This window comes from Anabas testudineus, chromosome 9 (assembly GCF_900324465.2).
Source record: "Anabas testudineus chromosome 9, fAnaTes1.2, whole genome shotgun sequence".
NCBI classification, from domain to species: Eukaryota; Metazoa; Chordata; class Actinopteri; order Anabantiformes; family Anabantidae; genus Anabas; species Anabas testudineus.
Window position 1 is genome coordinate 16995637 of NC_046618.1, and position 24296 is coordinate 17019932.

Here is a 24296-nt window from a genome sequence, read left to right on the forward strand (position 1 = left end):
GGTAACTACACAGCATTAACTAATTGGCATCCAAACAAACTGAATATAAGTGAATGAAAACCGGGAAACACTCAAGTGGAAAATCTGAAGTTACGACGAGCATCATGTTCCTTACTGTTTTCATTTTTATATTACAAATTTAGGGACGGGTCTCATTAGGGTGCTGCACCACAATCCTTATTGTAATGCTTCATATTAAATTCACACTAGTATTGAGAATATAAATAATGAAAGCATAACTAATCATCACTAATGACCTCGATAAGGCAGACATCCACCATTAATCTGATGCAAATTGTAAACAAGCCTGGATGCTGAGTATAAATAGACACAGTTCGATGCCAGTTACAATACAAGCCTCTAATAAATGCACATACACAGCCCAATTCCAGCTACAGAGAGAATCTCACAAGAGAACAAAGAGACCCTGGAGGTTTCATATAACAAGCTCCCTGATCTCTGGTCTTTACACTACAGTTACTCTGGAGCCAGATGTATGTGGACCTCTGGGTCAAGACAGACACCAGTGGGATTACCATCTATTAGCACAGAAACCAGGACAGATTGGAGATGCTACTCATTTGGCACAGAGGAGTATTTAGTAAGGGTATCTGTGTTTCTAAAGATAAGTAAATGCATAAGAGCAGAAGAGCAAGAGGATACAGCTGACATGTACATAGTGTATACATGCGTCCTATATGTGTGTGTACATTGATACCTCAGAGTCTTCATTGTGAAGCCCCAGTTGGAGGACAGCACTGGGAGACTTCAGTCTGGCTTGGCTGGACTGGGCCATCTGTAGGTTCAACCGCCAGCCGACATACTCCAGCTGAAACACACAAACACGGCCAACTTAAACAGCATATTTAGAGATTCAGAAAAACACACTTTTCTTGTGTCTTTTCAGAAAGACACCACTAGTAAAAATACTGTATGTAGAATTTTGCATATTTATGTGGTTCTTTTTTTTTTCGTTATTCTGCTCCTGCTGTTTCACTTCGATATTTTCACAGTTTACTTAATTATATTTGCGTATATATTTAAAAAGTCCAAAATACTGGCAATTAAAGTTTTTGAACTTTACTGTGGAGCTTAGAGACATTATTTTGATGTGTTCAAGGGCTGCAACTAATTATTTTTTCATTATTGATTTAGCTCAAAAACCCACGCACTCCCACTCACTGATTTACTGCTCCCAAAAAGGCAATTTATTGAGTACAAGTTTGGGGTGTATATCATATTTGTACTCAATGACACACATCATAGCCGGATGGGAATATGACTCCCAAGCAACCCTCATGGTGTTAACAACTCTGCAGAGGTCAAATGCCTGGAACTCTGAACTGAAAAAGACTTTCAGATGAGAAGTGAAACAGCTTCAAGAACCTAAAGCATATCCGGTTGTCACCAAATTGCACTTTTGGGAATACCATGAACTGGATGACTGAGAATCACCATATATCCAACACGTTTTCTTCCTCTGCTCTCCTCTTTGTAGAGGTGAGCATCAATGGGTTCTGAGATTTTTCTTTTTGGTCTACACATGTAGGGAAGTGGTGAGATGTACATACACTACTGTACCATTAGGTATTGCTGATTAATCTGTTAATTAACTGTTTTCACAATAGTTGTTTTGTATTAGAGCAACTATAAAATCTACTATAATGTTAGACAACAAACATTCGGAATCCTGAAACCGTGAAATGAAACACACACAGATATCATAATAGCAGCGGATTGATTTCCTATCTCTCCTTGTGATCTTATTTATGATTCATTAAGTTCCTTATGGGATGTGACCTATAGTCATCACCATTATTATGCTCATTATCAAAGGCATGAAGATTTACTATCGTTTACTACTTTGTTTAATCCCCTCAACGTTGATGTTACCTTACTTCCAAGATGCAGATGATCAGGTTATTCTATAATCCTAACTTTTCTCAGACATATCCAGATATCAAAAATAAATCTTATTTGATGTTAAAAAAAAAACAAAAAACCTTGCACTGTCTCCTGACACCAATCCAACAAATTCACCACCTGCCTGGCTGATTTACTGAGAGAAACCTCATCAGTCACCTGTAGCAGCATGATAGATTAGCAGCACTGAGTCAAGGCAGGGCAGTTAAGTGTTTTATGATGCAGCGAGAGGCCATAATAATAAACCATTTGTGACTTATTGGGTCTGGATGCTTCCACAGCCTCAGAGGACAGGTGTGAGGTGGAGAGGCTTGGACCACATTATTCACAACTTGGACAACAACCGTATCAGCATGAATAAACACCACAACTCTGTGAAGTGTTACTTATTTCACTTTCATTATACGCAAAGTGAACCAATAAAGTACATTCACTGAAATACATTAATAGGCTTAATATAATGTGATGCATGACTGACTGACAGGACAGTAAACACAGTAAAGTACTGTATTTCCTATGCAATTTATTTTTATACTCCTGCAGGCTAATCAGATAATGGGCAACACCAACACAAAGACTAAGTGGGACATTCTGTTCTTATAAAGCACAGGATGTATATAAGTAGAATACTGACATTTGTTCACATTTGGCTGTACTTATTCGTAAAACTGTTAAGCTGTTATTTGGTTAAACATTAGAAAATGCATTTGTGAGCATGTATGTATGTAACATACTCATGATTCTGGCGATTCTTTTAGCAAATAAACATTTAGTATATATATATGTGTGAGAATATTGCCAAAACTCATTTCCCACAAACCAAGTTTTGATTTTTTACTGAGAGTCTAAAAACTAGAGACAATGATTTTACTATCATGTATAATAAAAAAAGCATCACATCCTCACATTTGAGAGGCTAAAAGGAGCACGTTTGGCATTCTTGCTTAAATGATAGGACAATGGGTGAGATCCTATCATTTCCAGCTAATATTAGAATGAAAGAACAAGGTGTTTTCTGTTTAGCAGAAAAAAGGGAAGAGAAAAACAGATAAATCTCGGTAACATACAGTCTCCTGTGTGACTCAACTATTGCCCTAAGTCGAAGATGTTGCAGAGGTCTTCTTGAGGATCAATGGCTGTTGCTGCCTTTCACTAGCAACATTTCATGTGGGAGAGAAGGAATGACTTGTGAGACATGTCACAGGCAGGTGAGCTGTCTACGCCTATGACAGCAGCATATTGTGACTGATGTGTACATGCTGCTTATTTATTCTGTGTTAGATCGTAATTCCCTTGACTTTGGAAGGAACGCTGTTTGAAGTGTCACTTTGTAATCAAGTTCTACAAAGGAACATGTTTTAAAATTAATGTGACAACTTGTGTGAGCTGTGGAAGAACTCTTTGTTATCCATACAGCTGGAATGCAATCGCACAAAAGCAGGTCACTCTTAATATGGAAGGTTTGATGCCAATCCTCAAATTAGTGAAACGCTGCTCAGTTCGCTCAGTTCAAAAGAATGAAACAGTGCACAGTTCACTTTAATTACTCAGTGTCAGGAAGTGGACTAATGTTACACTTACTGCAAGTGAAAACATAGTCACTGTTAGGGCTGAAAAACAATCCGATGGTGACAGGGATTAAAAAATTAACTTGTTTCTTAGCCTTACCTTGCTTGGGGCAAAGATACTTTGCTTTAGCTTCTCCACCAACTCAGGCCCAGTGGTGGCCCAGATTTGAGAGAAAACCTCAGCCTTGTCTGGGTTTAGATGAACAGCCTCCAGCTGCTGTTGCAAAGAGGCCGGTTTCACATTTTGATACACTGCCTACAGAGGACAGGAGATATGTGTTAGAGTAATTACCACATGATGAAAGCTAATATTAAATACTTTACAGGCTCACTATCTTACAGTATTATTTCCATTTATCTTTAACACACTCAACATTGCTACTATAAACTAACTCACAAAGCAACAGTGACCCCAGCTGGAGAAACAGCCTGAAAATGTGAAAGGCTGTAAAACTGAAACACCCGTGGTTACTGTAGATAATAACAGGGACTTTACAGTAGTGTAGATTCTCTTTTGTTTTTTTTTTTCAGTCAATCTTCCTAAACGTTGCATTGAAACAATATATGTCCTCACTTTTTCTCACTTGACCTTTTCCATTACACCTAATACTTAATGTTTACTCCTTAAAATATTGAATACATAATATATACCACCCAAACCTAGCAAAATTCACAAATTTAAAAAAAGAGTAAACTCCTTCTAATAAAATCAATACGATGGGACATGACTTTCCCTCACCTGTTCTAGTATGAAGGCAGATGTTTCCAGGACTAGATTGAGAACCTGTTTATTCAATGAAAGTGCACTTTGGAGTTTTTGCTCCTCTTCTTCACTAAATGTCCGCTCTCCCTGTGAAGATAACATAGTTCATTGTTAATAGAAAGAAATTCTCAAAATACCTATGTTTAATAAAAGGGAAAAAATGCATTCTGATGACCCAAATACTAAATTAAAATGCAATGCAATACAAACATGAAATCATATATATACTTTACTCACAGATACAGTGACAATGACACTAACCTCATTAATGTTATTAAATACAGCAGTGATTTTCTTGTGAACAAAGATGCATTACTTTTTCTAAGCAGGTCAAAAAATAAAACTGCATTTATAAGAGATCATTTTTGCAGTGAATAAGCTGAAACCTTTGACACGCAGCAAGTCTTGTGTAAAACCAGAATGATCAACAGGCCTGTGTGTGCATTCATTAGAGCCCGACTGACTGATGCTCCAGCTCCAGTAAAGTCATTATGCATGCACTGCTCTCTCTGGCACTAGAGCTTTGCTGCAAAAGCCTCAAAAGCCTCTTGTCTTTGGCACGGATAACACTGTGCAGTCTCTGTACCTTCAGATGAAGCTTTTGTATGATGCGGGAGATCAGCCTAGAGAACTTGTTCACATCAATCTCATTGATGAAAGTCACGGCTTCTTTTATGCTGTAGGGAAAAAAAGAGCTGTGAGTGTTCACGGTAGCATCATAGAAATGCAAGATCTTTAGTTTATTGGCCACATATGGCCTATTTCAAAGGTATCTCTATACACTGGTGACAAACACAAAGGATAAACTCATAGCAACGACAATATACAGCACCAGCTAGCAGTTGTGATTTACGTCTGTTTGGCTCAATTTGGTTGCACATAAGAGGCTAAAATTAGGTCTTTATCTATAACTAAGGTAGTAATATGACAATATATGTATTGTATATATGATTGTATTATCATGTATAATTAAAAGTATTGAAAATTTTACTCAAGTCATTTAAGGACATTTAAATACAGCTGCATCTAAAATGACTAAGTTTTGAAAATTGTTAGAATTTATGTAAAGATTGAACAATTAAGTGAGTTTGTTTGTGATTATTATTACACACATATTTTCTTTCTATTATTTTTTGTACAGTGATACACATTCTAGGTTCATTATGCTAACCTTACTTTCTTGTACTCCATCAGTTAAAATCTATTTTGATCACATAGTAGGTCTATAACTATAGCAGCAGTAATTAGTTAAATAATTCATTAGTGAAGATTAAAAAACACATTTCTAAAGACATATTTTTTAAGAAAAATCAATGAATCGATTACAAACATTGCACTGCTACATCACAGTACATCATAGGTGCAGTACTTTGGAAGAGAATAGAAGTATAAAACATTTATTCTACAGAGTAACTTATACTTGAAATTTTCCCTTACAAGATTTTCCTCATACTTTAAGTTCGTTTTATTTCCCCCTGGGATGTTGGGGAGTATTGTAGCCTACTATGTGGTTAAAGATGCCCAACCATAATGCCTGCTAACGTTAGCTAATTACCACACACAAATTGGTCAAGTGTGTTTTAAAGAAATGCAAGAGCGGCGTTTCCCCAGAATAGGGGAAAACATATTTAATAATGACGACAATATCATTTATTTCCGAGCTTATTTACTTTTTAATTTCTCTCTATCCACCAAGTCACAATATCGATAACTTCCATGATGTCTCTATGTCTTTGAATTAGGCTACTGGTACCTTAGCTTAGCTTTAGCTACTGTAAGTATTCTTTGTCGGTGACTTAAAACAGACACCCACCTTTGTGTTTCTTTGATCATAGAAGTCATTGTCGTCTGTCGCTCTCTGCAAATGAAACTTAAGTGTGAAATGTCAAAGCAGCAGCAGCAACAGCAGCATCTTCCTTCACAATGTTGTTGTTCCTACTTCCTGTTGTCACAAGACGACTCACGTGACAGTCAAACCTGCGCAGTCATGCGCAGTGAAGAGCGCGACAGAGAAAAGGAACTCGATCACACGTGTGTTCCTGGTGTTTTTTAGAGTTAATGGTACTTTTACTTTCTAGTAATTCTGTGCATTTGCAAAAAATTTAATTAAATTAAATAAGATGAACATATAACTGCGCATAATAACTGCGCATAATGATCTTCCCATCAATGCTATCAATATTAAAGAAGCGTGTACAAATAAATCACATGAGATTTTGGTGATTTACTCATTTATATTCATTATTGCATTAGTAAAGTATATCATAATGTATTGTTAGAAACCTACAACAATAGGTTTTAACTTTGGTACATTTTGCTGATGACATTAACACTTTTCCACTTAATAATGCCAAGGCAGGACTTTGAACAGACTATCTTGTCATTGTGGTTTTATTAAACTTATTTCAAGTAAAGAACCTACATTTTTCTTTCACCTGTAATTCAACCAGTATTAATTCAAAGCCTACAGCTAAAATGCTTACATATGTATGTTTGTTTTTCAATTACATCTTTGTAAAAGGTCACTCCAAAAAGTTCACAAACAATTCACAAATTTTATGTGTTATTACTATAGTCTCAACAGAATGATCTGCTACAAGGAGCACTGTCTCCAGGTACAGTGTAATAAAATGTTTTATCTATTGTTTCAAACCTACTTTGTCAAAATAAGATGTTAATAATAAAATATAAACAAAGCACACATGTTGAGTTTCAAGAGTTTATTATGATGAAAAAAAAAGAAGAAAAAAATCATGCACAGATTAAAAGAATAATGAGAATTGATAAGTCATGACAAATCATTTAAAAATATTTTTGCATACAAATAAGAAAAAAATCATTTCAGCATATATATCTGTCACACAGCATATCTGCAATATAATCTTTATTGTTTATACTGATTTTACAAACAAGCTATAATGTATGACTTTCAATACTGTAGCAGACCTGTTACAATCTCCAAAATGGTTTCATTTACTTCGCTCATTGTTGAGTCTGGTTGTGTCTGGTCAGGTACAGACAAACAAATACGATTGCTCCAAAACATCACTGTGCACCACGCATTCTTGTTTAAGTAAATGAAATATTTTTGTTGAAAACTAAAACAGATCTGTCCTGTAGCAGCTGAACGTCAAGGAGCAACCTCCAGCGAGGCAGAGGGAATGTACCACTGATAAATAAATACTTCATTTTTCCTTCCAAAAAAACAAAACACGTAAAACATTGTTTTCTTTACTAGCAAACTCAAGGAGATCACACCAGAACATGGAGTGTCAAATCACACAGTACCTTTAAGATGTCGAATTTTAATAAAAGTCATTTGAGGTTTCGGTAAACAGATTGCATCACGGTAAACACTGGTTAACATCTGCAGGCTCAGGATCTCGCTGACACTATTTGAAGGAAGGTAGATTTGGCACTTTTATGCTGATGTCACCAATGTTGATGTTTCTGGGCATTTCCGGGAGATTCATGTTCTTTACAGCTGATACGGCACGAGCAGGCGCTCCTGCAATACCCGCCTACGCACACAGACACATACACGCACACACACAAAAAACACACACAAGGAGGGTTGATACAATCAGTAATTCAAAGAACATGCTGTACACAACAACACACTGAACAGTGAACACAGGACACACACACACACACACAGTGCAAAACAATACTAGACAAAACAGTCAACTGCTGACAAAATGCAAAAGCACCGACAGCAACTAGGACAGACGACATGTGCAAATGTACATTCAGATGCCTTCATAGCTTCATATGCACATGCATTATTTGGTTCTATAATGATTTCCATCACAACCAGAGCCAATTATAAATCAACTGTGAGGACATACTGCACTAGATCATTCACTAATTTGGAAGTACTGAGCAGTACTGAGCATTCATCATATGGACAAAAGGCAGCATTGCTTGGAAAGTGAACCCACCGGACTCTTGAGGACCGATAAGGGTAAAAATGCAAGGAGAGAATTGGGTAAAGCAGAAAAATGGATTTGGATATGAAGACGGATGTTTGATAGATAGGCATGTATAGAATGTGTGCATTCAATTTTTAAAACGCACGTCAACATGATATACTATTAGTCGTGGCCATAATAATGCAGGTGATAGTGGGTTTAATTCTGAAGACTACACAGGACTGTAACTAACATTCTGCTAATTACATACTGAATAGAGGAACAACAATATTGTGCCATTTACTCATTTAAAGTGATGACATGAAAATTCAAAGTGTCTGATAGCATACTACTTCAATTTCAGCGGCATATGGCAATTCCCCAGTGGCATGCCACTCATGTTCCACTCGCAAATGCCATCTCCTAATGGCAGATGCTGCTTAAACCTGATCATGCCTCATAGAACCTGTACCAGTACCTTCCCGTAACCGTGATGAAGTGTAAATTTAGACAACCACTCCTGACCTACTCACTGCTGATTACCTGGATCAGGTGTGTTCAGCCAGTCAGAAGTTGTAAGTGTGAGGAAGGGTGGGAAAACAAGCAGGACCGTGGCCCTCGAGGACCAGGTTTGGCCACCTCTGGTATAGGGTACAAGGCTATGCTGTATCTACAGCTTAGATATGACACAGAAGCGTACATAAGCACGTGTGACATAATGTACCAAATGACACCAGCTGATACTAAATGGAGTATGTATGTCAGTGGAGAACAAGTGGCATACCACTAGGGAACTGCCATATGTCACTGAAACATGGTATACCATCAGCCACCTTTCAACCTTCCCGCTGCTGGTTGTAAGCCCAGTAGTACTAAATTGTAATGGGATATCTATTCTTAGGGCCAGAAAAGGCGCTTCACTCTAACACAATGAATCTCAATGTGAAACAGAATAAGTGCAATGAAGCAATTTTAGGAAAATAATCAAGGTACGTTCGACTTTTGAGACATTTAAACACATCTGTAGAGAGAGTGTGATTTGATGTTTTTCATCTCCAGTGTGAGCAAACATTTGAGAGTCACTGCAGTTAGAGATCCCCCAGCCGAATCTTTAGCAGACAGACCCAAAAATGACCAAAAAGGCTTCAAAACACAAAGAACAGCATTCGGCTCTCTGGCCTATATACCCTCATGAATCATTTAGTGATATGACACGCTAAGTATGTCTGGAATGTGGAGTTATCTACTCTTATTTTCACAAGGTAACAGTGGCAATTTCATTCTTTTCTGTCTTAATATGTCATAAAGCGTGATCTGATCTTCATCTAAGTCAAGAGTATTATATTCCAGGGGTACTTTTTACACTGGCATTATGAGGTTTTTTTATGGTTGTTTTCAAAAAAGACATGAAAAAACAGAATTTTTGTATTATTATTATTATATTTGTTAATACTCTTGATTTAAATGAAGACCAGATCACATTTTAAGACAAATTAATGCAGGCAAACATGAAATTCCAAGAAAGTTCACATACTTTTTCTTGACATATTATATTTGAATGAACTGTTTGTCCTATGGGCATTCCTCACTCTGCCAAAAATGAAGGAGACTTGTGTTAAATGGTAAGATGACCATGGCACTAACACTGAGGAATGCTGATCCGGCACATGGGTTCAAAATTTAGGAGTCAGACTCAAGATATTTTTTGCTTCACACTGGGTCGCATGGAGACCTGCTGTGCAAGTCCATTACAGTGGGGTTTTTAATGAAATGCTGGGTGACTAATACATACAGAAATAGTAACACCAGCTGTGAAATACACAACAATGGTTTGTTTCTCGGTTAGTCAGAGGGGCTTTTAAAAGCTCAAGCAGTATCCAACCTCTTTTCTGTGACGAATATCAGTGTAAAAAGACAAACTACTTGTTGTATAGAGAAAAAGATTGAAATGGAAAGTTGTTTATTCACTTTCTTGCAGAGAGTAAAACAGAAACATAATTCTCGTGCAAGTATGCAGCTTCAGTCAGAAGTCACTTAGCTTATCTTAGAATAAAAACCAGGAAAACAGTTTAATGTCCTACATTGGAACGCAAATGAGAGCAAAATGTAAGTGAACTCTTACTTTTATAAAGTGTAGTTTGGGGAAATCATGAAATTTAATGAACACATTTGCTTAAAATATGTTTCAAAGCAGAGATGAAGAATTAAGAAAATAGGAAGACAGTTTATGATATTTAAAAAAAGAACCTGTAGCATGCCTCACCTGTTTATTTACCAGAGATAAACATGATAACAGGTACATATGCGTAAGCACAAGCTAAAGTGTCATAAATGAAATAAAAAATAATAATAAAAAAAAGACAAATTTGATACTCTGGATCATAATAGATTGTCTCATAACTGCCAGTTTTCTAGTAGTTTGCACACCGCTTGCACATCGTAAGTGTTTAAGGGGAGAAAATGCCACATTTTTGGGTCTGCCAGCAAAGATTCCTTGAATGTTAGTGAGGCCAGGTTACTATTAATGAAGGGCCATATGAAGAGAGAGGGGGAGTAAATTTTAGTTATCGTTAGAGCACTTGGTTGTAAATTTAGCAGTACCTGTGTCTACCTGTCCTGCCTGGTAGACTGAAAGATAAACGTCTGTAAAGAGAGAGAAGAATGGAAAGAACTAGACAGGGTCAAGAAAAAGAGGAATGAGGAATGTTAAAGCAGATTAAAGTAATTACAGTTTATCTCCACAGAAAAAAAGTGATAGGACCTATCATAGACCACATTTATAAAGTCAAACGTGATCTTAAGCCTGTTCCGAAATTAATTTTATGCAAACAAATATTTAGAAATGACTAAGAAGAAAGAAAAATAAAATATTATTCAAGCAGTGTGAGTTTAAAGAAAAAAAGCACAAATGTTGCACCTTCAGCTTTTGCTAGGAACACTGACATATAATAGGACAGTGCCATTTTGAATTAGTATCAGTGTGAAAACACGCACTGTGGTCTAGGGTAGGTCCAAGAGGAAAGAGACAAAGCAGCTCTGATGATAGTAGAACAGTAAAAGACTGCTTTCAGAACATTTTCAGGTTTTTAAATCAGGTTAAAAGCACACAATGCAGCTCGGGTTTTTTTTTTTAGTATACTTGTGAACACTGCACAAACATTAGATCACACAGTTGACAATCTAACTCTTCACTTTGTTGTGTAAGCAACAAATAACAAATCAGTACAACCCATGTAGTAGTGGTATCATATTATGATATATCATTCATTGAAAACGTAATATCAACTTGCTTTAAGCAATTTAAAAACAAAATGATTACAAATTAATTAATTATAAAATCCAAATTATGCTAAACAGAAATAACTTCATTAAATTGTTTGTAGATAAATGAATGTTTATCGGCTAGCAGACGCCATATGGAAAGAAGCTATATCTTTGCATAGAGTATGTACTGTATCGAAGTAAGGACACTGGCTTAGAGATGTCACAAAACATATTTGAAAAGCAGTTACTTCAACAAGGGTGGCATAGAAAATTCACATTCTCATCAATAATGTGCATGTAGAAACACAGCCTAACACTAGTCTGTTTTCATTACTACGGTATATCTCAAATTTAGATGATATGAGAGATTTGTTGGTCACAGATTCTGAAAATGCATTGGACATGGTACATTTAAGAAAGAATGACTATGATAGTGTATTTTACACTGAGGGATACAGGAGAGAATATGTTAAGTATTGTTCTGCGTTGAGAGCAGTGCAGCAGCAAGAGGAGAGGCCGAAAAAAGAGCACAAACACTCAAGAGTAGGTAGGGAGCATCCACAAGGTCACCGGAGAGTAGCATGCAGGGTGTAGCATACACACATGCCTGCATACTATACACAATAACTCAGAGTATGGAGGTAGAATCAAGTCATACACACAGTGAACGGGAATCGGGCTTACCTCAGACTTCTCCATCTTGTTCTGAGCATCCACCTGTGTGATTATCTCATTCATGTTGGTCTCCAGGACCATGCCGCCCATCACCATCTCTGCCAGAATGTTGTGAACCTGAGAAGAATAAGATTTGCAAATGTGTTTTATTATCATACACCCCAATATATTAAGGTTTGTTTCTAATGTTGTGACCACTCTATTTACAGAATATATGCAAACATACAAACACAGTAAAGATGGAAAAAGTAATGACAGCATTTATTTAATAGCTGGTTGGAAAACCTTTAGTAGCAATAAGCTCAGGCAAGACCTGCACAAATGTTGTATGGATCTACTAAATGATTACTAAACCAGTTATTTAGCCACAATATTACAACAAAAGAAAGGGCATCGGAAACCAAAATATACAAGTCATAATTTCTAAACTTAACATAAATGTTCAAAGTGTATTAAAAATATATGGCATTACACAGAGAAAAAACATGTTCATAGAAATGTCCTTACCTTGTCTACATGGAAAATTAAGTCAAGCTCACAGACATTCTCAAAGCATTTATCCAGCGTTTCTACAAATACCTAAAACCAGAAAAAAAAACTTTTATTAAAACAGAACCCACTGTGACTGTAACAGAAATGTTAATCTAGATGGATTTCTATGTGGTTACCTGGATTAAATCTAAAATTCCTAGTTCGCTCTCGGAAGAGTCTACACAAAACACAAAGTACAGTGTGGCGTAATGTCTGTAGATGAGCTTGTAGTCTGATCCTCCAATCAACCTGACACAGAGGGCACAAAGAGATGTTATTCACCACCAAATACATCACCTGTAAATCACCAAGATCAATCCAACATTTGTTTAAGACTAAAAATGTAATACATTACATGTAACTCAGGAGCTCTCTCTGTTACTGGGTTAGATAAAACGTTCATGAGGGTGTTGCAACACAGAGAAGCAGCTTGAGCCACAGGAAATGGAGAAATCACTTGACAAGTGAATAAAGGGATTTCTGCTCATAGATTTAAATATTGTTGTGATATTACTACATGAATTTAATAGTGTAATTCAATATTCAGCTTTGGTGCCTCCCAGTTTACAGTGACGAGGGCACAAGCAAAGTAAAATGAGATCTACAGCAGTTTCTCATTCATGAATGATTAAAGAACTTTAAACAAACACTGTTACACAATGAATTGTTGTTGTTCACATAAACCTCTGAGGTTTCCTGTATGGTACGAAATGAATTCCTGTGACGCGTCCACGAGTAAATTATCTACTTCATCGTTTACTTCCACTGAGTTACAACCTGATTCTTCACGTCCACAGCTCATAACTTACATTCCACCCTCAAGGAAGTTACAGACGTTCTCATCTCGTTTCGAGACCAAGTGGAAGGTTTCCCTGATGATCTGCTGCTCTGTGTCTTCACTCTGCAGAATCAATGAGGAAACAGAGGCTGTTAAATGAAGACGAGATGGTAAATAAGGCGTTGTTGCTCACTTAATTGCTTCCAGTGAGCCTCGTCATTACTATGAGACAGAAGACGGATCTGGCAGGTAAATTAATGGGTCCCCACGCGTCTCTCTTTCTTTAAAACATGAGTGAAAAGCATCATTCATACACTAATCATTGTCTTTGTCTAATTTAACGTACACCGGTGCCCACAGGCAACAGAGATAATCATTTCATTGTACAAGCTGAACCAAAGGCAGGCTCATCTTATTGTTTGCTAATGGATGAGATTCTGTTTAAAACTTCAAACACCCACAGGCATGTTTGCAAGCACTCGATAAAAAACGCTTAAAGAGTGGACTCGCATTCAAACGCTTCCCGACCTAACAGGGGCCCAAAGTCTCAAACACGATTCAGGGCCATTAAAATGCAAATGAAAATCCTCAATATGTACACTCGAGGTTCAGGGGAAAGCATCTAAAAACACATTGTCTCAGGTTTTTGATCAACTCTGCATTCAAAATGAACTCAAATTGTTAAATATACGCAGCTCTAATACTGAGGCAGCCTCATCGAAAGGGGGCTTATGCCCTCCCGGGGTCCATAACAGGTCAGTGAACACAAGGAGAAGGGAAGGCATCCAGGACGCGGCTGGCTGGAAGGCTAAATCAGTCATGTGACTTGTAGCATGGGACCAGCCGAGTACTCGCTGTTTAATGCTACAGTCGTAAATAAGCGTTGCAGCACAGCAGAAATACTGTGAAGGATAGCAGCATCTTTTAAACGCTGGGATGTTTCAGGTTTCAAGGGTTTGAATGGACTTTGTGTCTCCAGCTTGCTCTTCTGGACTATATTTGACCTTCTTCACCCAAAAGCATGCACAGCATTAACACCCACAATCCCTGGTGTCAAGGTGGGAGCCAACGTCAAAGACATACTAGTGAACTAATGTTTAAGACAGACATGACAACTGCATTTACATTACATGCCATCTCTCTCCCTTGTGTTTATTATCTGTATTGTCACTGTAAGCTGCCCAATAAAAGGCTTAAAAACACCAGACAGGAATCTTATAGGATACCATAATGTATGTGTAAGCAGATATAAGGACATGTCGAAGCTGGTGTGTCCACTTCAGCTTAATATATGGCTACGCCCAGAATGTGTGAGAGCATTTTTGTATGTGAAGCACATAATATGGGCCTTGCTACTTTTCTGTAGCATGAATTTACAACTTTCTCCATCGAGTGCTTCTCCCTGATGCTTTAGATTTAAGTGGTGTGAGTTAGTGTGTGGCCATATTTCACTCTCTTCTCTCCAACAAGTTACCGTTTGATTGGACAGATGCTTTGGCTTTATCTCTCAGCCAGCAGACTGGCTCTAACTAATACTTATAATGACGCCTCTTCGCCTCTCTCTCCCTCTCCCTCTCTGCCCAACATACACACAAAAGACTCACAACACACATCTCATGCTGTCCGTGCAGCCTCTTACACAAGCAGTCGCCTATAAATTCTGATCATAAATAAACCGAATGCAAAAGGCAGTTTTCACAGCTAGTATGTGTGAAATATTCACACCACAGATGGCGTCTACATACATTCAGCCTTCATATAATCCAATCAATATCAGTTTATCCTCATGAAATACAAAGAAACGCATGTGCACCTCAATGTAGTGACTATAAAACAAGGGGACTGCATCAATCTTCTCGGGTTTCAGGGATTATTTTCTTTATTAATTGTTCACCTTATTTCCTCTGTTTTACATCCTAGGAAACAATGTTATACTGTTGTGCAGGATATAAAATGCTTTATTATAGACTGGTGGAGAGACAAAACCAGCAACCTGAAGATAAAATAGGCTATGGGATATTTTGGTTTTTCGAACTTTCAATTATTTTATAGACAAACTGATTAGTCCGGTAGTTAATAATGAAAATACATTTTAAAAGAAAGTTTTAATCTAAAGATATGACACACCACAATGAAGATCACATCATGTTCACATTGGAGAAGCTGGTGCCTATAATTTGGCCTTGTTTGCTTTTAAAAACAACACATCAATCATATTAAAAGAGCTGTCAGTCGAGTAGTGCACTGTAGCTACAGCAGAGAACTCATTAAGTTGCTCAGATTAGGGTCTGTGCCACCTTGCTGTTGGGGCCTAGCACCAATATTAAAGGAGGGGGGGGGGGGGGCAGGCAGCCAACCTTGAGATATAAATCCAATTATGAGAACAAGCCAACACAGCTTACCCAGCAAAGCATATTATATAAGATGTCATCTACCTGCAGCTCATTCCTGCAGGTTTTTTGTTTTTTTCTGACTGAACAGGTAAAGTGGGAAACGTCACTCACAAGTTAGTGGCACAGAAGTAATTGACTCAACAGTGGTGAGTGAAACACGAGTCAATCACAAGGGCGTTATTGCAGCCATGTGACCCAAACAAGACTCAGCTCACTTGTATTGGTGTACTCATCACCACAGGCGGATCCCAACATGAGAGCTGGATCCAAGTGGGCACCGTCCAGGCAGGAGTGTGATGGAAAGGCTTCGGCTTGCACACGTTTAATTATTCATATTAGAAGAAGGCAGCGTGGTCCACACTGACATGTTATCCACCAGGATCAGTTTAAAGCACCTTCCCATTCAAACTGTCGCACACGGGGTTTTTTTTTTTTTTTTCTAACGAGTGCTTTGAGGAAATAAAGTGTGTTTAAGTGCAGTAGCTTGAGATTTCTCTTTTACTTTTCCCATCCTGGCCTATCAAACACACCGATCGACCTGCGCGCCCAGTAACATGTGCAAATAAACAGCAGGAGCCTGATGATAAAGGGTTGCGAAAAGGGGTCTTACTCACATAATGCTCGTAGAATTTAGAAAGCCTTGGTTTCCCGTGGTTGTTGAATATTAAAATGGCTTTTATCATGATTGTGGCTGAGCGGAGGGAGGCGGGGGACCAGAAAGCGATCAGTCTGTGAGAGACTGCTGCCTGACAGCTCTCCGTGAACCCAGATCACACCGGGACTCTGGGCTAAATCCCGTCTCGATTTAAGGTGAATAAGCGACAGACGAGCTACACACTACTACTACTACTACTACTACTGCTGCTGCTGCTGCTGCTGCTGCTGCTGCTCCATCGTCTCTTTACGGAAATATTCCACGTCAAAGAACCAGTCATGCTCTCCTCCTCCTCCTCCTCCTGCTACAGCAGCCGAGATGGTTCAAACCTCTGCCGTCCGCACGGAGCTGCAAACTACAGAGGGGTAGAAGTCACTCATTACATCCAGTTTTGTTGAGTGTATCTTACAAATGTGATCATATGATATGTGCAACATTATTAACTCAAAATAACTTTCATTCAAAAATGTTTGCATATAGGCTAAAATGATAAAAGCTCTCATTTAAGTTCCCAAAAAGCTCTGCTCTTGCAGGTTTTTTAGTTTTTTTGGCGTGTTGCACTCCAAAGTGTGGTGAGGTGCACCCTGTTTGCTCCAATTTTCAATAAGGTGTGTCTGCAATTTTATTGCACTCCACCTGTGGTTAATTGAATCAACCAGATCACTTGTGTGTGGTCTCACAATTCACATTATATCTGGAAAAAAAATGAAGTCCTTAAGAACAGTTCTCTAAATGTTTCCAGCACAGTCGCCTCAGTAACTGTGAAACTGAGAAGCTGGGTAAGAAGGTCTTTGGTCAAGAACCCAGCAATTATTAACAGAACTGCAAAAGTCCTCTGTGGAGATGGGAGAACCTGCTTGAAGCTCACAGTCAGGACAATGGTGGAGTGGCTTCAGGACAAGTCTCAAACAAATCTCAGACTTAAACCCCATAGAAGATCTGTTGAGAGCTAAAGTTGGAGGTCTTAGTCTCTATACAAGGGCAGTTTTTAAAGATTAATACCCCTTCGCACATCTGTCAGAAAGGTCTCATGTAACGACCCATCCTGGGGGTACAGCGGTGGTAGGAGTCTGACTCTTTCGTTGGTTCACCTAACCTACAAACTTACTCAGGTGAAGTGAGAAATTAAAGCATCCGGGACCCGGAGGATAGATTTGAGTCCCTAATCAAGTTTCCTCAGACTAAAGAAGATACTTGGATGAGTGGTTAAATGGGTAAATTATCCTCAAAGCTGATGCTTTAATTCAAATGTTTATTATACAATTCAGTGTATATGCTACAAATCTCAGTCAAGCCTTGTAGCCTCTGTATGAAATGTGCTAAATCATCATTATTGTCATCACCATCACACGCTGACATCCTGTTGTCAGCGCAATTTAAATGACTAATATGCACAGCAGCAAACTGACTCATGCCCCTGTAGTACATACAGCAGGGCTGCTTCAAAAGTCAGTTTCAGTTTCAGCCACAAGGTGGAGCAATAGTATATCTGGTAATGATGATGTGGCAGCTCAGGGAGAACTTGGCACAGCCCTGCTGCAGGGAACCTTCTCCACTTTTGAGGCTGCCTGAAAACATGAAATCCTGAATATCTTCCTGAGCCAGAGTGGATTTCCCTTTAAGCAGTTAACACATGTTGGAGGACTCCGAAGAAATGCAGAATTTTACCCCAAAAATTTGTGAGCTTTCAGTTCCCCAAATATTCCTGGCAATGTGTCCTAGAGCAAGGCACTGGGGACAAAGTTGCAACTCAGCACATTTATATCTGCACTGGAGTCTGATATTCTCTGAGCTACTCAGTCTTTTCTTAAAGGGAAACAGGACTGTAAAGTACTGTAAGTGAATGAAATTCACTATAATTAAAAGAATCATTCATGATTTTCTGCAAGTTGTGAACGTTGGCTGACAACTTTTCATATGTAGTTGACAGGATGGAACAGTAGTGCTTCATGCTTGTGGCGGACTTGTTCATCTGTGTTTCATTTTATCTCAGAGACATGTTGTAACTTAACCCAGCATGCACACAGACGCACACATGGGCTGGCTGATAGAAAGCCAAATCATTCACTCCATTTACACCCTGCTTTATACTGATTTAAGGTGGAGGTGGGAAATCAGACTGCACAAACTCCACATTTGAGATGGAAACTGTATCTATTGTTCAAGGAAGTCACATCATCAATCAGCAGGGGCAATTAAATAATTATGTAACCCTGTTATCACTAAGGCATTTCCCTTTCCCCTGCCATTCATACATTTTAATGAGCAGCAGTCTCGTCCAGGTAAATATATACATTTTAAAGAATGAAATATGTTATGAATGTTAAGTTATGGAAAAAATGTTGACATATTGCAACCAACAAGTGAATGCATGAACATAAACATTTTCCTTTTCCATCCTCCTCTTGTTTGTGAGGTTGTGGTCTGCACCTTGGACACAGTGTTGATGACCGAGTTTCTGAGTAGAGGACCCAAAGAAAGAGGCTGCAGACAGCTTTTGTTGCACAAATGCCTCAGTGAGAAAAAGAGAGAGAGAGACAGAAAGGGGGAGGTAGTGTGTGTGTGTGTGTGTGTGTGTGTGTGTGTGTGACAACGTGGTGGAATTGAACTCAAAAGGATTAGTCCAAGTTTTTAATGTGTGAGATGAATGCATCAATTGTGTTTTTTTTTTTAAGTCTAAAATGAAAGCAGAAAACATAAAGTCATCGCTGCAGCGTATTTGTGCTGAATACACAGCGAAGTGTGTTTTTTTTTTGCCGCAATATTTCACTGTGCGCTAATTATAATGTTCATTTGAATCCAACTTTGCGCTGTGGGCGTTTACCTTTTTTCCATAATGGTACAGTCCAGCCCCAGCTCACCCCCAAATTGCAGCCTATAAAAAGTAAGCAACTGTGCTAAGTTTTTGAGAGAAACCTGTTGTATTAAGTGAAGATTTTATTTTTTTTACCTTCAGCACGACTCAGAGCGATGGATCAAACCGAGGTGGTGAAACCAGAAACTCTGGACGACCTGATTAAAACCCTCCACAAGATCTTCGAGAGTGACTGCATCAATGTTGAGGAGGTCCAAGACATCATGGAATCATATGAGAGCAAACCTCAGGAGTGGATGAAGTACGCCAAGTTTGACCAGTACAGGTAAAACATGTGTTGTTACTCAGACCCTGCTCAGATATTACTCCGTTGTTGTGCTGATGCACTTTGCACCCTCTGCAGCGGTGTCTCTAACCTTGGCCCAGTGTGTTTAGCCCCGTGTTCATGTATCCTAAAATATTTTGTAAATACTTGGTTCAGATTGTGTCTCTGTTTTCTTACTTAATTGAGGTAATTCAATGAAATTAATTTGGTTATTTATAATAAAACATTGAATGCACAATTAAAATAGGCTTTTGAAATGTCTCTCACTTAATAAGCACATTTTCTATATTTGAATGACAACTAGTTGTTGACTCCCTGCAGAACAGATTTATTTAAAAGAACAGTTTTGAATGAGGCTAAATTTTGCATTAATCAATATGTAGGGGCTGCTAACACACACACACACACACACACACACACACACACACACATTTATCTACATAATTAAAAGTTCAATATAAAGTGTTTATCTCTGCTGTGTGCGCTGTAGCCTACTAAGTGGCTGCTCTATTCAAACTTGTTCAAAGGACCCCATGTCCCAGTGTTATGATTAGTGTTGGGATGTCCGGGGGCCAGGGGGAGCGGGCCATCCAATCAACACTGAGAACAGACACACACCCGCTCATTCGTTTTAGATGGACGTTTGGGATGTGACTGTCGCTCGCCCACCAGGGAGCTGCAGAACACAACACATTTTGGAGACCGATGAACTCGCACAGAGCCGAGTGTCAACAATATTTACCGACCGAGCAAGGACGCAGGATGGCCTGTGACATGTGGGGGAGGGAAGCAGATGCCTGTATGCAAATAAAGAGAACAAAAACTTGAAGGACCAGTGACCTCTGTGACGTGCCCTCAGTGTGATCTGTCTGGACTTTAGTCGAAGTGACAAATCTGTAAAATGAAGTAGCCAGCTTCTCCCCAAAGGTTTAGAAAAAGGAGCATTATACTTTACATTATGTAGAAAATAGAAATGAAAACCAAATAATATTTTGTCATTTACTGGTTTGTTTTCCATCTGACGTTTGCAACAAAAGCGTCACCGTTCTGAGAGTTGTCCAGAGTCCTCTGATACACACCGTACCAGGACACTGATCGACTTGTTCTCTTTTGCAGGTACACAAGGAACCTGGTTGATGAGGGTAATGGGAAGTTCAACCTCATGATTCTATGCTGGGGTGAAGGCCACGGCAGGTGAGAAGCTTCCACGCGACAAAACCATCTGACATCTGACAACAATAAACTCAGAAAACAGAACAGTGAAATAGTCGGTGGCACATTTCATCTGTGTCAGAAAGCTCTCACTCTGTCCCATTACATCTATTGAATTTTTAAAGTAATAAAATCTTTTTTTTTTTTTTTGCCACCCTAACACTTTTACACACTTTGCTCACATATTCTAATGAATTTCTCTGCCAGTTATTTTATTAGTAAAGATAAGCGAGTCCAATGTTCTTCTGACTGACAGAAAGGTTGTGCAAATAACATTATTTGATGATATCTATCACATGCCCCACTTTATTAGCAGATGTTGCCAGAACCGACATGTTCTGTAGTTGGCAGTAGGGAATTATTCACATTTCATGTGGTTTTATCATTTGTATCACATGTGTTAGAAAACTCTTTCACTTGTCACTATATAAATTCATATCATAGGAACCAAACGATATTTGTTTTACCACATCCCCATTGCAGTCTGGATGTGGTAGTGATTAGGAAGTGATTTCAGCAGTTTGATCTAGTGGTTTTTCTACATCCCCATTACTCCGGCAGTGATGTGGCATTAACGTATTACTGTATGTGCCTTTCCTAACTATGTATATAGGCATGTTTCTCAATAACTGTTCTAGCAGTACATCACACAAACCTATAGATGGAGATAATGGTTAACAAACTTAGCTGTTCAAGTGGTAGAGAACCTGAATTTCACATTGTATAATGTAATATTTATAAGTAGAGCACTCAGTATCCTGAGCCGTGCAGGAGCTTCTAAAGACACAAGCTCGGTAGAAGATAAAAATGTCTCACTACAGACTGAATCCCTGATTTTGTACCTTCAAGGACAGTGTTTTTTTCTGAGTGGAGTTTGCATGTTCTCCCCTTGTCTGAGCGGGTTCTCTCTGTGTTGTGGCTTCCTCCCACCCCCAAAGACATTCATGTGAGGTTAATTGGTGGCTTTCAGTTGCCTTTAGGTGTGAATGGTTGTCCGTCTCTGTATGTCTGCCTGCGACAGACTGGTGACCTGCTTCAGAGGACAAGTGGTTAGAATAATGGATGAATGCTGCAGTTTTAACTTGTCATTCACAGGTCGTGAAGAGCCCAAAGACTTGACATAGTCTGACAATGTATGCTTGTCTGTTCTTTAACACTTTGCAGTAGCATCCATGACCACACAAACTCCCACTGCTTCATGAAGCTGCTGCAGGGTCAGCTGAAAGAGACACTGTTCAAGTGGCCGGACAGTAAGTCTCATGGAGAAATGATCCAGAGATCACAGAGAATCCTCCAGGAAAACAAGGTTGCCTACATAAATGGTAAGACAGACAGAAAGACTGTGTGTTAATTGTTTCTTGTCTTTTTTTTATTCGAGTTTATCCTCCTACAACCTCAAAACATCTTTTTTGATTTTGATTTTCTATTAATTCCTGTGTATTTAGGCATAGTTACTATGTAGGAATCATCAACTCATGTTATGTTGCTGTGGCTAAAATGGTCATCCTTAATATGTAAAGATACGCTGATGTGATCTGTTTCTCTGTTCAGACACATCCTTTACCAGCAAGTTGTACCTTTACAATGACTAGTATTCAGGTCTCTCCTCAAATCTGTAGTATTTTCTCAAAGCTTGCAGAGCCCTGGTGTGATGTTTAGTCTCAGTTGTTTGTTACAGCACCACCGGTAACCGTGCATGGCGTGAGTCCTGTTTCACAGCATTCCTGTGGTTCACACTGTCTAAGTGTATGTTATTTGTTCATATGTGCATGTGTGTACGTATTGTAGACTCCATTGGCCTGCATCGTGTGGAAAATGTCAGCCACACAGAATGTGCAGTCAGTTTGCACTTGTACAGCCCCCCCTTCCAAACCTGCCAGACCTTTGACCAGCGGACGGGGCACAAAAACGCTGTCAAGATGACCTTCTGGAGCAAATTCGGAGAGAGGACTTCATTTGTAAGCAACATTTTGTGGCCTTAATACATACACACATTCATTGAAATTTTATATTAACCAAGAAAATGAACTTAATCAGATCCACACATGTTGTTGTCAGTCCACAACATTGGTACAGAAAACACAAGTGCATTCTGCATAGTACTAATAATGTGGCCTGTTTAAACATCATCACATATAGAATCACCATAAACACTCTACCCCCCAAAACATCTTACCTCGTGAGGAGGAAGTAGCAGGTTTTATAGTGACTTTATGCTTGAATTGAAACCGCTCCCCTTGAAGATGGAGGCATTTAATAGAGTTTCCATTTCATATCCATGGAAGAAACGTTATGTAACAAACACATGAAAGCAGTTTTTTCTGTTTGTAAGAGAGTCCATTGAAAGGTTTAAAAATAGCATGTCCTCTAAAATTATGATCCAGTGTAATTAAGTGTAATAAGACCAAAATGAACAAAGTAAAGGGTTAAAAAAAGAGCACCTACAGTGTAGGATCTCTGCCTGCTTCTGCCACCCTGCCAGCAGCCTTATCTGAAATGTGATGTTGTATAAGCATACCTTGATCACAACAGTCAAGTTAGTGCATTACATTGCAACACAGAATGTATGAGATAAGATAGTAAAAGTAGTACACTCGAGTGAACGTAACATATGCCCATAGCTTTCGACAGTATTTCCTGGATGGATGACCAATTGATTAATGAAACTGACTAATAACATAATCAGAGATATTAAAGGAATTCATACATGAATCCCTGGTCTAACCTCGAGATTTTAACCCTTTTCTAAGGAGACCACAGTCTCACAAGAGAACAACTAATGGCCGCCAAAGGAGGCTCCTGGTGATGAAGACAACCGCATTTCAAATGACAATGTTGTGAATGTGATTCAAGGGGAACTGCTGGGGAAGCAAAATGTGGACCTACTATGAGTAAGCAACCCATTTAAAAATCAGGAGCGGGCCAGTTCAAAAGGACTACCCAGTAATTAGAATGGCTTTATCGCTGCCCAGTGTGAGCTTGGCAAATACTGATGAGCACAGGACGAATGCATGAATAGGCTTGGACATGGATTGAATCTGCCTTTTGTTTGCTGGGCCTGAGGAGACCTTTTTCCAATAACAACATTCCTGCCTATCCATGACCTGTGTAACCACACTTCTGTAAAGTTATGGCCCATGGTGGAAGAGTAGAGCATTAGCATTTCAAAAACGAGAAATATTGCTGTTATATAGATAAATTTCATATCACACGAAAAAAAGAAAACAGCTCTACAATCACTAGTTTCATTCTCAGTGGAGCACTTTAATACTGTCAATTTCTACCACTCAAAATTGTCTTAATTATGGTGAAATGTAACATTGTTTGTACAGTCTAATTAAAAAAAATAAGAGTTTGTTTCATTTGACTTTGGAAAAAAAGAAATGTAAAGCTTTAGCTTTGTGTTGTTTTTAAAAGTGTGATAGTTGTAATTTATTTCCAGTATTCAGTTCACCGAAGGAGTGTTTAAATCAGGAAGTTACC

The 24296-nt window shown here is 38.6% G+C and overlaps 3 protein-coding genes across 3 annotated transcripts in view; 1 reads left to right on the top strand and 2 right to left on the bottom strand.

Moving 5' to 3' along the window:
• commd10 (COMM domain containing 10) overlaps positions 1-6208 on the bottom strand; it is a 49251-nt gene extending 43043 nt beyond the window's left edge. Inside the window, exons 1-5 of the mRNA XM_026342236.1 lie at positions 6068-6208; positions 4841-4931; positions 4231-4341; positions 3592-3747; positions 719-829 (exon numbers count right to left, since the gene is read on the bottom strand). Coding sequence (XP_026198021.1) covers positions 719-829; positions 3592-3747; positions 4231-4341; positions 4841-4931; positions 6068-6096 — 498 coding nt within the window. The 5' untranslated portion in view covers positions 6097-6208. The remainder of the gene's footprint in view (positions 1-718; positions 830-3591; positions 3748-4230; positions 4342-4840; positions 4932-6067) is intronic.
• Positions 6209-6959: 751 nt separating this feature from the next.
• LOC113151121 (AP-3 complex subunit sigma-1) lies at positions 6960-16739 on the bottom strand. Its single transcript, XM_026343967.1, has 6 exons — positions 16421-16739; positions 13445-13536; positions 12773-12884; positions 12612-12683; positions 12114-12221; positions 6960-7775 (listed from the first exon to the last, which is right to left on the bottom strand). Exons 1-6 carry the CDS (start codon positions 16487-16489, stop codon positions 7647-7649), a joined length of 582 nt encoding a protein of 193 aa, XP_026199752.1. The 5' UTR covers positions 16490-16739; the 3' UTR covers positions 6960-7646.
• Positions 16740-19360: 2621 nt separating this feature from the next.
• cdo1 (cysteine dioxygenase, type I) lies at positions 19361-24275 on the top strand. Its single transcript, XM_026344364.1, has 5 exons — positions 19361-19601; positions 20718-20795; positions 21978-22135; positions 22602-22771; positions 23564-24275. The coding sequence occupies exons 1-5, from the start codon at positions 19432-19434 to the stop codon at positions 23591-23593; spliced, it is 606 nt and encodes a 201-aa protein (XP_026200149.1). The 5' UTR covers positions 19361-19431; the 3' UTR covers positions 23594-24275.
• Positions 24276-24296: the final 21 nt, after the last annotated feature.

Bases quoted from the DNA above. Each gene is read 5' to 3' on its own strand.
- LOC113151121 (XM_026343967.1), bottom strand. From the start codon at position 16,489: ATGATAAAAGCCATTTTAATATTCAACAACCACGGGAAACCAAGGCTT. The intron at 13,537-16,420 runs GTGAGTAAGACC...TTGATTCTGCAG, and splicing joins CTAAATTCTACGAGCATTAT to AGTGAAGACACAGAGCAGCA. The intron at 12,684-12,772 runs GTAACCACATAG...TTCTGGTTTTAG, and splicing joins GAATTTTAGATTTAATCCAG to GTATTTGTAGAAACGCTGGA.
- cdo1 (XM_026344364.1), top strand. From the start codon at position 19,432: ATGGATCAAACCGAGGTGGTGAAACCAGAAACTCTGGACGACCTGATT. The intron at 20,796-21,977 runs GTGAGAAGCTTC...AACACTTTGCAG, and splicing joins TGGGGTGAAGGCCACGGCAG to TAGCATCCATGACCACACAA. The intron at 22,772-23,563 runs GTAAGCAACATT...CCCTTTTCTAAG, and splicing joins TCGGAGAGAGGACTTCATTT to GAGACCACAGTCTCACAAGA.